The 17,462-nt window shown below is 44.1% G+C and overlaps 1 protein-coding gene across 2 annotated transcripts in view; it reads left to right on the top strand.

Annotated features, from left to right (window-relative positions):
* Window positions 1-1,047: 1,047 nt before the first annotated feature.
* rspo2 (R-spondin 2) overlaps window positions 1,048-17,462 on the top strand; it is a 55,230-nt gene continuing 38,815 nt past the window's right edge. For both annotated transcript variants that reach the window (XM_070912518.1, XM_070912519.1), the window contains exon 1: window positions 1,048-1,175. In XM_070912518.1, the coding sequence (XP_070768619.1) occupies window positions 1,076-1,175 (100 nt within the window). In that variant the 5' untranslated portion in view covers window positions 1,048-1,075. The remainder of the gene's footprint in view (window positions 1,176-17,462) is intronic.

Genomic DNA, 17,462 nt, shown 5'->3' with positions numbered 1-17,462 from the left:
CCGCTCACTAGGACCCAGAGGCAGCCTCGTACCGGCCAGTGTGGGTGAGTGAGCGCGGGGTGGGGGTGGGTGGGGGGTGTGGGGGCTACACTAAATGTCATCTTCAACATGTTAAATAAGATGAACACAACAACTAGACGTCTCCACACGTGACAGCGGCGCGGCGCTATATGAGGAAAAAGGCAGCAAGCATCAGGACCAGTTGGGAGTCAGTCAGCGCGCAACCTCAGCAGCGCGCTAAACGCGGACTCGCTCGCTCGCCGGCTCTCGCTTTCCGCTTTAACGCAAAGCAACACATGTGAGTTTGTCTCTGGACACGGACGGGACAGGCGTGAGTGAGGAAACGCAGGTAAACGGAATCTAAGCTTTTACAGAGACGAGGAAAGGAACCCCCCCCCCTCCTCCTCCTCCTCCTCCTCCTCTCTCTCTCTTCTCCACGACCACCTTTTTCCTCCTCCTCGGACCTCTGTTCTCTCTCTTCTGGAGACACAAGTTTCTCACACAAAGAGGGGATGCTGCGTGTTCCCGAGCCGCACTTGCACTCAGAGGGAACCTAAAAGTGGACCGGAGCGGAATTACACTTCATCTGATGCAAGGTACACACCGACGCGTTCTTTCACGGGGCGCCTTGGCGACTATTACGCACGGTTGCGCTTATTTTTTGGAAGCGCCGTTTTGAACAGCACGCATTGCCCCTGCATCTGTGTTTGTTCCAACACATTAACACACAGAAGAGCTTTTTTTTAGTTGTTTTAATCCCCCCCTTATCACCCCCGCGCATCACTGTTTAGGAAGGTGTTGATTTCATTACACTGTTATCACAGTAACCTCCTTTGTCATTCTCCCCGCAGCGCACCGACACGGACACTTTCAGTCACTGGAGGACCACCGCGCTTCATAAAATGATCCCAGTCGGCGACGTGATACCATGTCGCATCTCGTCTGATGTCTGACACATTTGAGGATCGACTAAAGAAACTGGAGAGGACATTACAAAGTCAGAGAAATTCACCCCGAGCCCCACCGGCACCTTTTCTTTTTTTACTGGAGTCCGAACAAACAGATCGCCGTCCAGATGCAGTTTCGACTCTTCTCCTTTGCCCTGATCGTATTGAACTGTATGGAGTACAGCAACTGTCAGGCGCCGTCGCACCGCTGGAGGAGAAACAAAAGAGGTAACACGGGGTTGTAGCCCGCAGGTCTCAGGCCAGCATCCAGGGGGTGACTTTTAACAGATGGCGAGAGAGTTTGTGTGGGTCACGGGAGGCAGCGGAAACAGTCCTGAACAAGGTTTACATTCTGTTAAAGTCCGTCTCCTTCTCACTACATTCTCTGGAGGTTCCCACGGAGCACGGCGCGCACAGAGCAGGCGTCACCAAACACTGATAACTATCTCTGTTTGATTTCTTTTAGAGACGCACAGGTGAGAGCTGCCGATCCGAAATCAGCTTGTAATTCAGGAGCGTTCCGGAAATCCACGCTTAAAGAAAAATAGTTATCCAAGCCACAGTTGAGTCTGGCAGCATCTGATTTAACTTGTTAACCTCTAGAAAGGAGATTTTCATCATTATTTAACGATTTCAGAGCCGGTAGCTGATGCGTAAAATGTGCCCAAAATCGGCTGTCCAGAAATGAGTAGAAAAAGACGTTGCGTCAGTGGATTGGCTAATCGTCTTCAAACCACGCTGTCAGACGGGCCATTAACGCCACTTCCCGATGCTGTGGCCCCAACAAAGGGCTCCCTATATTATTTACATGCGAAACTGCTAAAAAAAAAAAAAGCTGCCAGTGCGGATCGGTCTATAGAGAGCTGGCGGCTTATAGGAGGTGGGGGAGGAGGGCGGGGGGGTCGTATTGTTGGAGTTATTTAATGAATAGATACGAAATCCCCTTCCCTGACTTATGAATTGTGCACATCTCCACACCAGCCCCCCCTTAAGCTGCTTTTAATTGATCTCATAACCACTTTGAACAGTTGGTAGGAAACCCGCGTAACAATCGCTCAGCGGAGGCGCAGGAGTTGAGGAGGGGATCAGCCCCTTTGTAAATACTGCTCTGTGCTCTGAATGAATGAGGAGACAGTGGGATTAGGAAAAGTGGCCCCCGTCGAGCCCTCCTCAGACATGTGACATAACGCGTCGCTGAGATCCTCGGGGCGACCACGAGAGGAGGCTTGGTCAGCGCCGCGCACCTCCGGGGACCCTGTAGCGGGACTTTTGGACAGTGTAGAAGTACAGTAGGAAAACGAAAAGTCAAGGGAAAGGGGGGGGGGGGGGGGGGGGGGTCTTGTAAATTGTGAGGCAATCACAGATTTAATCATGTGCGCTGCGTGCCAGGGGGAACCTCCACACTCTGCAAGCCCTCCACTGCCCATCTGCAAATAATCAGGCAATCACTGCGGGGTACTGGCACACACACGTTTTTCAGCTCCTCTGTGTGTTTCTCTCTCGGAGGACTGTGTGATCTTAGATGCCATACAGGAGATAGAGTGTAGTTTGCTTAGTTTGCTTAAATCTGGAGGGTCAACTTGGATGGTCGAGCATCAAATCTTAACGTTTGTCTTTTGGTGCCTCTTTATCAGTGTGTGTGTGTGTGTGTGTGTGAGAGAGAGAGAGAGAGAGAGAAAGAGGGAAAGCGAGAGAGAAAGGGAGAGAAGGGGGTGGTGGTGGGGGGGTGGGGTGGGCTAACCAGTGGGGATGAGATCAAGAGGTTAACTTACACATTTGACCTCAAGAACAGCTTCAGGCTGAGCGCTATAAGCTACACATTGTTGCCGCTAGCTCTCAGAGCGGATGTTACACTTGTCAAACTAATCCCATGCAAATATGTACAGGTTTTACAGTAATGCTGAAAGTGTATGTGTGTGTGTGTGTGTGTGTGTGTGCGTGTGTGTGTTTGGGGGGGAGGGCAGTTTGGGCCAAAAGTGCCATTCTAGCAAGCGGTGGCAGCCGGCCAAGTGTTCGGTATTTGCTTCCTTCCTTTATTTATCACGGTTATATTGGAAGAAGCATGTGTAAGAGATCATTGTCCAATAGGCCCAGAAATGCTCGAATATTTTTCTAGCCCTCGAGGTTCCTGTGACAGCTTCATACACAAGCCTCGTCTGGCATGCACGGGTAGCCATCCAAACCGCTCAGGAGTGTTGAGACCCAGACCTGTTCGAAACTCAATTTGGCCACACTCTGCTCCCCAGGCGTGTAGCTGGTTTATGTGTCACAAAACACATCATTGAACAAACGTCTTTTGTTAGTTTTACATACATGAAAAAAAAAAAAAAAGTTAATATACTCTGCGCGCATGAGGCCACATGAGCAATGTGAGGTGAAAGAGATTGAGATGCCACTATAATTAGGGGATGTCAAGGAGAGAAACAGCCATTGGGTATGACTGGAGTGTCAAGATTGGGATCTTTGTGCGGTTTCTGGGCTGATCTTGTCTTGCTCGCTCACTGCATGGCACGACCTCCCATTTGGCTGCGGTAATTGTACATATATATACATTTTTTCATGTAAAACAGATGACAAAACATATTGAATTTACACCTCCTTACCCCCTATCCTGCCCACGAGAAGCAGGAAAGTGATGCCAATGAGCCATTCTATGATATCATAGCTAGACACAAGGGTATTACTTTTCATTTTTATTCTTTGGCTAATGATGCCACCTGCTGACTACATAAAATCAGGCTTGAGTTCCAATGCTGCCTGGAGGAACAGAGAGACACACACAGTGGGGCCCTAAGATGTTTAAACAGGTAATGAATTGGTAATAGCAGTCCAGAGTGGTGAAAAGTTGCCATGTGATACTGTTAACCCTTACGCGTCCACTCAGAGATCCCACAATTTGACCTCCCAGCAGGCCCGCAGCATGTTTCAGATCATATTCAACTGTGTAATCTGTTGCTTGAACAGCATCCCCAGATGTTTTGATGGACAAAAGTGATGAGATAAAACCGGTGCACTCTAGCAGGGTGGAAGGAGTGAGGTCAGAGATGCATGACAGTCAGCAACAAGGGTGTGCGTGCACAGAAAATAGTCCCGATTTGTGGCTGAATATGTCCTTCTTTCAACAAAGAATCCCATAAAAAAAGTGTGTGGAAACTTGATACCATCAGGTGTTGGACTCTTGTGAAATGACTTTGTGGTTTTAGTTTGTTGATAATATAGCAAAAAAGATTTGGAAATTATTTTCAAGCCAAATATTTTGGCTGTGTACGTTTAAAAATGATAGCATCTTTGGATGCAGATGAGCAATTCAGACACAGTCTTTGGAAGCCCTCGGAAATCAGGCCTCAGTGTGCTGAAAGCTCACACAAAAGGTTCCAGGTTTGTGGGTGTAAGTGTTAATGTTGGAACCTGGTACTTCAGCGCAATATAATACATTGATTAAGTGCCTAGTGAGGAGAGGGAGCGCTCCAAGACGCTGCTTTTAAACCAGCCTCGCCACTCTTGCCTTATGGAAAAAGTGAAAAAGCCCCGCTGATGGCACGTCTGTTAACAAGGCCTTCTCACACGATGCCACTCTTATGCAGGTGATGTGAGCCTTGCATCCTGACTTTCTTTTTTATATTCCATATAAAAAAAAACAGAAGGAGTCAGTCTGTTTTATTGATGTGAAGCACCAGATTCATCACGTCAAGGAAACGCGGAAAAGTGATCTGAGATTTTTCAGCGTGGAGTAGAGGTGGAGGTGGGGGGGCTTTTTAGGGGGATGAGGAAGGCGTATTTAAGCAGATCAGCTGGAAACGGCTGAATGTGAACAGCATCACCTGAGAGGGATTACAGCGAGCCGAGTCTTGACCTGAGCCGGAGCTCCGGCGTCAAGGAACAGAGCTCTGTCTTTTCTCTCCCAGGCCCCCATCAGCCTAACCTCGATAAGTGTAAATCTGTGTGTGTGTGTGTGTGTGTGTGTGTGTGTGAGAGAGAGAGAGAGAAAAAGAGTACAGGGAGATACACGGACACCCTGCAGGTGCATGTTCCTGATGCTCTAATCAAGACATCAAGTCCAGCACGGCGCGCACACCCCCTTCGCCCTCACCCACTCCTCAACCAATCACGTCCACGGTCTGTCTCGGGGATTATCATGGCCATTAAGGACAATGATTCACTTATGTGCTGTATTGATAAATCACATTAGTCTGACCCGGCCTCCGAACTCTGTCGAAAGACTAGCTCCTTGTTTGACCTACTAACCCATGCATGTCGATCCTGGCCTGTAGCGCAGCTCCTGCTCCGAGTCACAGCGGTATCAGATGAAGCCGGTGAAAGGCCCCTCAGTGCGCTCATGCCATGCTACACTGCCGAAAAAACCCCAGCAGAGGAAAAAACATGCAGTGGCATGAACTTTCTACTGGAGAGAGAGAGAGAGAGGCACAGAGGGAGATTCTTTCAGGCACCACGTGACGAAGAGGGGGACGATCTGTTTCACTTTTTCTTTGTTTTCCCATAGAAAAAAAGAAGTCTGTTTATTAAATTAAATTAAGCCTAATGAATTCAAATCAGCGTAATGATCCTTTATCCTGCGCTTGTGTATTAGGAACTAAGTGAGGCAGGAAGGTGGGAGGAGTGGGCCATATTCATCTATCAACTCTTTGGGTGTTGCTTCAGTGGGATCCATTTCACATGGATGCGAAAGCTTGTTTTGTAACACTTCTGCACACTTCCATCTATCACATCGAAGCAGAAAAAACATTCATTGTGAGCAGAATTGGTCCCTCCTTTTCCTGTTTTTTATTTATTTTTTTCTCGGGGGGAATCTTCTCTTTCACCCTCGATCATTGTCATCAGAGGATCCCATATGCTGGCAAAGCTAAATGCCAAACAGATGGTTTTATGTCAGGCCACATTTTACCACACTGTAAATGTTCATTTTTTCGGAAATGCGAAATAAAATGGACTTATAATATAAAATCTCATAATACACTCCACATTTCCTCACGGTGATTGGAAACTCCCGAGCGGTGGACAAAAACTGTAGTGTCCCTCCAGAGCGAGAGGGCAATTTTGTAACCCTCACCTATGCCCGTTCCCCTGAAGCAATTACACCTTAATACATTTCCTAATAAAGCTACTAAATATGACCAGCCAATTTGGTCCGATTCTCTCAAGTTTATTGGGCCGTAAAAATTCTAATGTGGGAATCATTTCTAAGTGCCACACATAAAACAACAACACAAAAGGAGCATTTTTTGAAAAAATGACTCATGCAAGGGCTTCACAGGTAGGAGAGCTGCCCAGAGCCGGAGATGGAGCCCCTCAGGCTTACACTGAAGTGCACTTCCAGACTACTTACCTCTCACATTACTAATACACACCTCTAAAAGAATTCAGTGAAGAGCTGTTTAGGGGTAATGATGTGGATACAATAGGCGTCCATTGTGTTTTTTCCCTAATGATTTTGATTATGGGAATTGTTAAAAAAACAGGCTTATTCCCTTTTTATCAAGAGTTAGATGAGAAGATAGACACCACTCTCATGCCTGTGTGGTAAATATGTCGCTGGTTAACTTAGCTTAGCATAACGACCAACAGCAGGGGGAAAACAGCTAGCCTGGCTCTGTCCAAAGTTAATGAAATGCACCTACTAGGACGTCTAAAGCTCACAAAATAACTGTTACATAACTTTAGTTTGGTGCTCACAAAAGCTGTGGCGTAAACATGACAATCTGTCGTTTCACTATTTCTTGGCTAGGAGCAGTGGCCAGTCGACAAATAGTCCAGCACATTGCCGCACGCGAAACTGCAAATTGACGTTTTTTGTACAGATTAAAGGTGTTAATTCGCTGGTGTTGGATTTTGTTTCTCTTTGGATGGAGCCATGCTAGCTGTTTCCCCCCGTTTCCACTCTTTATGATAAGCTAACTTCATATTCACCATGCAGATGTGAGAGTGGTATCGACCTTTTCATCTAACTCTCGGCAAGAAAGTAAATAAGTGTATTTCCATTAAACTACTTTTTGGCATGCAACTTGGTAACTGAGCCTAGTTGATAGGCCCATACATTGGATTTCCCACCTCCCCTGAATGAGTAGAAGAGCCATACAGATCCAACAGGATCCTTGGATGAAGATGCTGTTTCTAGAAAAGGCCACACTCCGTATCTGCTCTTGTTTGCCATGTCAGTGTGTTCCTCTGTGTGCGTGCCGACTAGTACCTACTTTGCATCGATCTGCAAGGCCTGGAAATCTGAAACTCAAGGAGGCCCCTTGAGAAAATACACCGACGTGTGCAGAAACAAACACACACGCGGGCTCTAGTTTGGAGCTAAAGGCTGTGTGCATCAATGCCTGTTGGCTGAATGGCTGCCGCTCTAACAACAGCGAGGCATGGGGCTCTGATCGCTACCCCCGTGCCCACCCCTTAACACTCGACAGATGGACAAGACTCCTTTTTTCCTCCCCTCTCCCTGCTTTTATGGGACCTCTAATTATGCTTACACACCACATCAAAATAAAGCTCAGCATGCGATGCCTTTGGTATGAAGAGGAAGTGAGCTGGTCAGATGCAATAAAGAGTGTCTCCGTGGAGCTGGCCTGTAATTTGGCGGCCCAAGTATGGACATGGAGAGGTAAAGGTAAAGGTGCAGCAACCCACCGTCACCTACTGACTGTCTGATGCACTGTATCCACCTGGGGGGGTCTGTAGCATTGATACGCTCCAATGCTTAATAAAATGAAGACCTGAGCTTTTCTCTGAATCTTCTGCCAATATGATGATGAAGCAGTGTGAAAGATGAACCCAACACACTTGCAAGACGTGCAACTACGTGACAGGATATTTTTGCCCCACCCTTGATGTATCTGAGCCAGGGACTGTAAGCAGCCTCTGTTATGGTTTTGTTATGGTTTTGGCTGAGGTCGGGGTAAATGTTGGTAATTGGGCACCCTTAGACTAAATGAAGAATTGCCTGTGGAATTAGGCTTGGACTAGTTGGGACAAGAGCTGTGAATGCTACAGCGAGTAAGGCTTACACTGGATTTTTGTTCTCTGGGTATCGAGCTGTGTTGAGGCGGGCTTGTGCTTCTATCTCCTCGCTCCCAGGCCTTGTGGTGTGAGGAGGGGAAGGCCTCATGGCTGCCTGCGGAGTGCAGAAGCACCCGGTGTGTTTTTAATCAGCAAGAGGGCTGGGAGTCATTACTGGGCCTCGATGTTGAGCTCATTGTCTCTCTGACTCCCTCTGTGGAGAGGGGTGGGGGGGGGGGGGGGGCGCAAAACAGAGAGGGCAACGTAGCGTGCATGTCAGACGTCTTAGAGGGTCATCCCCTGAAGATTTATGTGGTCAGAATAGAAGGAGCAAAGAGGAGGAAAGTGATGGGAATAGAGGATGCACAGAGCGGTGGAAGAGTGACTTAAAGAGACACGCATCTGTCTGTCATCAGAGCAAAACAATAAGATTGCAAATCAATCATGTCATGGAAGCAACGTAACCTTTTGCCCCAAGGCAGCAGAGTGTGCCACAGTCGTTTGAGCTCACACCCCAGTAATTGTCACTTATCTTGATGAGCTGTGTGATTACCTCTCTCTGTCTTTACACAACTTCTAGCTAACTGGCTAGCATCCTAGTTGTCAGGCAGCACATTAGCCCCGTCTCTCCTCACTGAGCGTGGACAAACAGCGCAGACTAAGACTGAACCAAAACTGTGAAGTCGCCGGCTGTAAAACCAAAACATTGAGCTGAAAGACGCTAAAAGGGCCAGTAGAGCTGAGGGGGCCCGCAAAGACTGATAATTCTCTGGGGGTTCAAAACTTTAAGTGACACCTTCCATGTCACACGTAGTCCATTGTTAATCTAAAATGTTTATTAGAGCAGCTTCAAGGTTAGGATGGTCAGTGTTAGGGTCTGCAAATTCAGTCCAAGTGCAGCCAGACTGAATGGCCAAACCTGCTGTCGCCTCTCACAGTCAGCCTTTTGTGGGTGGATACAACATCTTGTCAATCCAATTACAGCTCACAGTTTGCTTCCACGGTTGTTGCAGTTTGGTTGCACAACGGTTACAGACGGGTGACAAATTAAAGGAAAAACCTGAATAAATGAGTAAAGAATCAACAAACGCAGATGCTTCCATACTGGGCAGCGTGGGTCCCTGAATGGTTTGATGAGTATGAAAATAATGTGACTTAAAGGCTTTGCCCTTCATACGCATCAGATCACTTTACCAAGACACTTTAGGCCGCAATTTAAATGTATTCATTTATTTATGTTATAAATACAGAAAAATCTCAGGTGTAATTGGTTACCATGACAATGCGTTCACTTCTCTGATTTGACAGTTTGCTGATTTGAACTTTTGCCACCGGTCAGTCTTGCACATCGGATGATGCTTGCTGTTCACCTGTCACTGATTGTCATCTGAGTTGTAACTTGCTCTCTGTCATTGGGCCCAGTATCCAGCAGAACAGGCCCGGCCCTGTTCACTGTAATACAGAACATGTCTGACCAAGTAGTCGTGTGGTTGTTGTTGTTTGTCTTGTTGTTGTCTGTGTTGACTTAAGCCTGTGTATGTTTCTGTGCTTCACTCTGGCTGCACGCCATGCAGGCTCGGGACACAGATCCACACACACACACACACACACACACACACACACACACACACATAGTGTAAAAAGAGAGAGTGGAAGTCTAATTGTGGGGGTGAAACTGGTAAACTGTGTTGTGATTTTAACGCAGCACATTTTTATGTTGCTTTTTGTTAAAGAGGACATCAATTGTGGTGACTTTTCTTTCTCCATCAGGGTTTCTCACTAATCTTGTTTAGGGTCCAGACAATGAAACAAGGCTGTGGTAGAGACAAATGCTAGACAGAAAAGTATAAAACTTTAATAGAAAAAGAAGTCCATTAAAATTACTCAGATTCCTTCACTCTTTCCCCCCCTCTAGTTATGCACTTGTATTACATCTTGGCTGACTTCTCCTTAACTGGATATTATTTTATTTGGACCGGGGCCAGGTCTCAGGAGCAGCGGCCTTAGCTGTGTAAACAGCTGTCACCAGCAGGAGTCATAACTAATAGGTATCAGTGGACAGGGGTCACACGTAGTTTACATGTTTACCAGCTAATGGCTTTAGAGATGGTACTGCCTTGGTGCAGTAATGGGCAGTAGTGAAGGGTAATGGACAACTTGGGGCTGGTTATCATCACCAACGAGCACGAGGGCACACATGCATATGCACATGAGTAGCTGGGACGGTGTACTCTTAAAAGGAGCTTACATAACTTCAAAGGTGGAGTGTTATTTTTGGAGAACAAGAGATTGCATCTAAGACATTGTTTTTTTTCTGACTGTTTAGAGAAGAGGAGACCTGTGGTTGAGTTATTGCACAGCTCTTTGGCACATCCAGCTCTTGGGAACATTGTTGTAACAGCAGCCAATACATGTCAACCCAATTTGCTGCTCATTTGTAGCAGTAAACACTGTGGCGTGTAGACACAAGACAGGTACAGCTCCACGCATCTGTTGCTTCAACGTAATGATACACTAAGCAACCTCATGCCACCCAGAGATTTTTGGATGCACGTCCCCGTTTCTTCATCCAAAAGTTCCTATTATTGCAACATCTAACACCTTCGTTTGATTCTATCTCACCTGCATACCAAAGCTCACTTTTTTTTTTGTGGCAACAGATTACGTTTCCACATGTAGTAAGGCGCATATAGTACTTTTACTGAAAGCAAAATAGTTTTTCATATTTGCTTTATGTGCTCCATCTTGGCCTGTGGAGTCCACTCATCCATCACGCTTTATGAAAGCTCAAAGGGTACCGCAGGGAAGAAATGTGCACTCCTGAGGGCTGAGTGTGGCCTTTTTGGAGCCAACACAAGCCGGTTCCTGTTAGGAAGCCCGGGCAGTGCCAGCCATTCAGGTGCAGTTTTGTGGTGGCGTGAGAACACGAGGCCAGATGTGACCCAGACACCTGCTGGAGCAGAAGGTGGCTGCTCTCATCTGGATACAGTATACCCGTCTACACAAACGATATATCACAGGCCCAGTGAAACACCTCAGATGAACTTCTCTCTAAAGTCTTTCACTTTTGGGATAATCCTCAAGTTATTGATCAAGACATGGTCACATTTACAGACAACTGGAACAACATATTAACTGTTGGCAGTATTATTCTAATATTCTAATAGTTAACCCACGATCAAATAATGGTGTGGCCATTTTTTCTCCAGTAGGAAACAGACTTCAGTCGGGCGAGAAAACAAGCAAAGTTGTCTTCTTTTCCCGTGAGAGACCTAATGTAGATATTGGATCCAGCCCAGTTTTTTTTTTTGTGGTTGGGGGGGTGGGAATAAGGCTTTGATGTTTAGTTTTTTTTGTGGCAGGCACCATGTGTGAAAGTGAGACCAGGTCTTTGCCATCTGTCCCCTGTGGTGCACTCCACTTTTGACCCTGGCGATCACCTCACATCTCCCTGTTGGCCTCGGTGGGCGAGGAGGGGTGTGAGGTTATATCTTGTTAAAGGGTTAATGAGGTAGAACTTTGCAGCAGGGCGTTCACGTCGCGCCTGCTCGATATCGGTATGAAGGGAGGTGGCTATAGTCAGTTAGCGACTTCTTGCCCCCCCTTTTTTTTATTGTTTTGTCTCCATCTTTAATGTTAAGAGCTTTGTATTTCCCACAGATCACAGGTCACTCAAACAGTGTGACGTCTCCTTCCCCTTCCCACTCTTGTTGGTGAAATTTGAGTTGGTTTAGGTTGCTCGTGCTAACTACCTGGTTCCTCTATTTCTTTCAAACAAACAAGAAATGTGAAACTCAGGATTTTTGTCCTCATAAAATAAGAATCAGACTCAAACAGCAAATGTTTTATAACTGCCTTTTATCAACAAGCTAAACCATGTGAGTTCTAGCGATCAGCAGTGGTTGAATGTAACTAAGTGCTGTACTTAAGTACAATGTTGAGGTACTTGTACTTTCCTTCAGTGTTTCCATTTTCTGTTGTTTCATCCCTCTACTTGTAGCAGTCACACACTCTCTGGTGCTTGCTGTTATTTCCCTTTCCCCAATTCATTGTGGCTGAATGTTGAAGTCCCTCTGAGTTGAGTGGAGGTTTATTCAGATCACCTGTTGCGCAGCGTGTGGAGGGCCGGCTGCTAAATAATAATTGAGAGCAGCTTGGTGCGTTTCCCTCTTGGCCAATCAGGGTGTGACGAAGCCCTTTCATAGTGGCTTAAGAGAGGTGGGGAATTGCACACCCGGGGCGTTCTGATCCTTTACTTACTGCAGACCTTATCTTGGCAGATATTGTCAGCTAGGAGCTCTGTCTCTTTAGGCCTGTTGAGATTTCTTTGCTGTGTTTTGTTTGTCTGGTTGAGAGTGATTTTTGAGCGTTCTGAAATCTGGTGTGAGTCAATATTAAAGTCCAGATGAAACAGCATTTTGAGAGTATTTAACGTCCGTATCTTGACGTGTTTCCAAGTGAAACAGGATAGACAGGCGGGACATAACGTTGGGAGGAATTTGATTTGAACGTTGAAAAGTGGGCGTCATAACCGACGTACTAGCTAATGAATCTTAGCTCTGTGTGGCTAAAAGTTGAAGATTGATGGGTGGATGTAATGATATTATTGGTTAGTCCAAGCTTATGTAAGCACATCATATTTTGTTTTACAGGAAGAAAACATGATAGGATTTTGATATAAGAATACAACGAAATAGATTTCTGGCATATATTGTTAGATAGGTGCACAATGTAAGCGGGGATGTGATCTAAAAGGGTTAAAAGAGAACTTTCAACTAGGTTACCTGCATTAGGGCTTATCTTAGTGCTATTCGTTCAAGAGAGTCTGCCTTTATTTTGTATATTTGTTTATTGAAACAGCCTTCATACACATTTCCTCTTGTCTACTTCGTTTGGGGAAACTTTAAAGGGGGTAAAGAATAAAAAGCAATGTTTCAGTTTCCGTATTATCGAAGAGGCATTTGTTTAGTATTGAGGAGGCATTTCAATTATAATTGAGAAGGCATTTGTTCATTATTTGTAAGGAGGCATTTTTTCATTGTGAAGGCACCAGTGAGTTTTGTTTCTCCAAGTAAATATTTTTGTATTTCTATGTGGTTGGGAACTGGTTCTCAGGCTGCTTCCCGATTAGCTGAAGTGAGGGGAAACGATACTGCCACAAACCACATTTAAAAGGAAAAAGTGTAACTTTTTTATTCCACTAAATCCTTTTAAAAAGTGCTCTAAAATATGATGCAGTGTTACTGTATACATTAAACCATGCGACAGTATATAAAGTAGTTAAAAATAGCTCCTCCTTGCTGCAACATGCATCAGTAATAATTTCCCAGAAACATATGTACATTTATTGTAAATACAATAATGAATCTATTCTGTTGCCTAATATTTGGACTTTTTATACTTTAAATATATTTTGCTGATGTGACTTTTTGAAGTATAGGATCTGAATACTCCTTCCGTCATTGTCAGCAGTATTGTGAAGTGATTTAGAATCTTGAGGTATGCTTAAAGGAATAGTTTGACATTTAGAAAAGCTTTCTGGCAGCAAGTTGTCCCACGCTAATATCTGTGCTAAGCTAAGCTAACCAGCTGTTGGCTTCATATTCAGTGTACAGACATGAGAGTATTTCCCAAAATGTTGAAGTATTTAACCCCTACTAAAAAATAAAGTAAAAATATTGGTTTAACTTCTCTTGCACATTACATTACTATTTGATACTTCATTTAATAGATATTAATCAACATTAATACTGTTGTGTAAGCATTTTGAATGCAGGATTTTTTACACTTCCTAATTTACTGTTATGATCCGTCCAGCTTTTTCTACTTTTACTCAAGTGAAGGATTTGGTTTCTTTTCCCAGCACTTTCAATCAGTGATAGAAAGTCACACTGAACACTGTTTTTGATATTAACATTTTATAGTTTTTTTTTAGTTTACAATCTGTTTTTGTGTAACACTTGAACAAAAGATGAGTATCTCCCATCTGGATTTGCAGCTATAGTATGTTGCGCTTTCTGGCAAGTACGACAAATTCCACATCCAATTCTTCTGTTTTTCAGATGTGTGAGCTGGAAGTCGGGATGAGTTTAGTCAAGGTGATGACAAATGGGGAGGGCGAGTGAACACGGGTTAGGGTGGGAGAGACAGAGCAATGCTACATGGGGTGCAAATATGCCAAGCATGCCCGCTGACTTCACTGATCCTCGCCTGTGAAGTCCTGGTCCTCCTCCCCGCATGGAGGGAAACCCGCGGCCAGGTCCCACTCAGCAGCGTGTGTGTGTGTGTGTGTGTGTGTGTGTGTGTGTGTGTGTTTGTGAGAGAGAGTGAGTGAGTGAATTACTAGACTTCCAGCACGTTGAGCTACAGGTGTGAAAATTAGGTGTGAGGTTTATGTGTGATAAATTACCAACATGTGGGCTAATCGGAGCCACTCCACCTTTTCCTCCACCCACCCTTTTTCCTTTTTCTTCTTTCTATTGGAGGAAAACACATTTCTCCAACAGCTTGAGTGGATTTGAGGGAGTGTAAATATTGAAATATTCAGAGTTCTAAACTTTGCCCTCTCATTTCTTGCTTCTCACTGCTTGTACTTCATCTGCAGTTTGTATTTTATTGGTTGCTGTCAAAGACTTTGGAACTTGAGGAAAAAAATAGGGTGTTTCAGGCACCTGAGCAGATTTATATGAGATATAACAAAGACTAATCACAATCTTTACAACCGTCTGTGTTATCTTTCCTCTGAAGTGAGGCACACGTTTCCCATAGATTAAAGGATTTCCTGGGATGAAAAACTTCCAACATGGAGTAAAATGTTTCAGCTACATCTCCTAGGGCATCATCAACACTGCCACCATAGTTTGTTTGAAAATGTTCTTTTTCTTCATTTATTGCCATTCCTGTGGTCCTTTTTATTTTGATGCCTCGTCAAATCAAATCAATAAAATAGTCCAGATAGGTTACAACTGCTCGTCATAGAAACAAATATCTTCTTTTTCCTCATTTTCAGGCACAAGCTCCGTTAGTTGCACGGCCTTCCATGAATTTGTCTGATAATTTCAATTTCTTGAAAAAATGCACTGTATTTTGCAAACACCTCATGGACAGTTTAACTTATCATTTCCAAATGTGGCGTGCATCATCTCTGGACTCTCACGACTGAAAGCTGTAAAACTATTTATTATACTCCATATAGCATTGCAGCTGAAGGCCAATGTATTTTTGGCACAAATTTACATCATTTTTCAAGTCCAATCCTCAGAAATACTACAAATGTCATCATTTCATCATCTCACTTCCTTTGAAAAAAACGTTTTATATTGACTAAATCTGCAAAGTCTAAGTGCTTAGTTGATCCTCGGTTGCTTGGATGCTAAAATACAGATCTTAGATCATGTTGCGTTCATGGCACCACACTGTAGGTACGGTGTGAGTTGCTGAGAAACGGTGGAGATGAGTAGAAAATTACTTGGGCGTTTCGCAAGACACATCAACCTTTTTTCCTTGAAAGAGGGAATAAAGATGGACGAGAGAGGAAGAGCTGGCAAGAAACATAAACCACATGCTCATCTTCTAGTGCCTGCCCAGAGAGAGTGATAAAGTCCATCCTCGTGAGTCATCGACTAACTCCCGTAGTGCTTCCATTCCTGAGTGTCATAAAGTCCTTTTACACCTGCGCTGACCAACCATGAATGAGTATCACTGTCCGGAGAATCAAAGGCAGATGCTGAGTGGTGACCTGTGCCACTCAGCAGGAAGCGTTGATTCAAAAAGCAATAATAAAAAAAAACGATGATGATTCTAGATTTAGTCTTTTAGCGTGTGTAGAGGTTAAGGGAAAATCCCACTCAGTGTGTGATGTTTCATGCATTATACTGTGACTGTGTTGCAATTTACTCTCTTTATTTGGCTGTTAATATATAAAATACACCACCAAAAATAAAGCGGACCTATAAATGCAGCATCTCCAGCAGTTATAAGTGTTTTAAACTGTATTTTAGGATGGACTTTTCCTTCACTGGAACACAAGTTTAACCTGATTAGAGGTTTGCATTGTTTTAGCGCATTGTTTAAGCTCTGTTGACAGTGACTGTGAACAGATATTCCGTTGTTTTCGAGGCCTGACTGAACTGTAAAACATTTTATGGGACCGCAAGCCACAGTGAAGAGGCGATGCTGTTACTTGACCACCACATCAAGGTCATTCGCAGGGTTCTTTTCCCCCTCCTATGTGACCATAGAGCTTTCCATGGCGGTCACATGTCTGCTATGGTCAAGTGGTTTAAGTGTCCATCACTGTGGCAGAAAGTGTTGAAAAAACCGCGGCACATACCGTGAGATTAGGTCAGCTAGGTCACTTTATATTTCTAATTTTCCAAACAGGAATCATGAGGTCTCTCTCACATCAGGGGATCCAGATGTGGGATTTGACCCAGGACAGGGGATTTAAGTCATAATCCATCATAAAGATCTTAATAAGGAAGTGAACTAACCTAAGGTCTTCATATAGAGTTGGAAAGAGTGCATGGGTGAGGGCCATGATGAGTTCAGCTGGACAGATGGGTGAAAGGTGCAGAGAGCGTTTCCAGATTGACTCAGAAACACTGTCAATGTCTCTATCTGACTGGCTGCAGGTTCAACATAGGACAGAGGGATTATCAATACACACTGTACAGCTTAAATTTTATGGAATCAACTAAGCGGTTTGAATGGATCACACTTTTTTTTAAATAAGATGACAGAGAAATTGATCTAATGTGGGCTAAACTAAGACAGTTGTTGGCAACTTTGAACCGAACCAGCTAAATGATCCTCTTGCAGCGAGACAATGTACCATTTGAGAGAAGGAATAACACATTCTTCCTCCTACAAAGTAGAAGTTGAGTTCATGAGCAACAAAACGCGTTACGCTGTCACATTCTTACTTGGTTTGTTATGACCTGTAGCTTATGTGGGCTATGTTAACAAACTTCAGGTTAATATATCTGTCTAACAAGCATTATTGAGTCAGTTAGCTGACTTTTGTCAAATTTTACTACTGTTACAATAGCAATACAGTAGTAGTTAGTAGTACTTAACAGTAGCATTAGCATTATGTTATTTTATTTATTTATTTGGATTCCTGTTAGCCACTACCAAAGTAGCAACTTCTCTACCTGGGGTCCACACAAGTAAACATTACATCATAATGTTAACGTTGAATTATGTAATTAAAAATCAATTTCTTGGCTGTAAGCAGTTTCCAGGCAACCAGTGGAGACTCCAGCACATATTTAATATGTAGAGGTGAGAACTGTCTCAATATTTTCATTGAACGCTGAGCAAGAAAGCAAATAAGCGTATTTCCCAAAGTGTTGAACTATTAATTTAATAACAAACACTTTTTATGATGGTGATGTGGCCATCCAATGAATCAAATGTGGTTTTCTCACCTCCATGCGACTGTGGCTCAACCTGTTGAATCGCACCAAAGTAAATTACCTTGAGCTTCTGTTTTATTGT

This window comes from Enoplosus armatus, chromosome 9, assembly GCF_043641665.1.
Source record: "Enoplosus armatus isolate fEnoArm2 chromosome 9, fEnoArm2.hap1, whole genome shotgun sequence".
Lineage (NCBI taxonomy): Eukaryota > Metazoa > Chordata > Actinopteri > Centrarchiformes > Enoplosidae > Enoplosus > Enoplosus armatus.
This window is presented reverse-complemented; position numbering and strand designations above follow the sequence as displayed.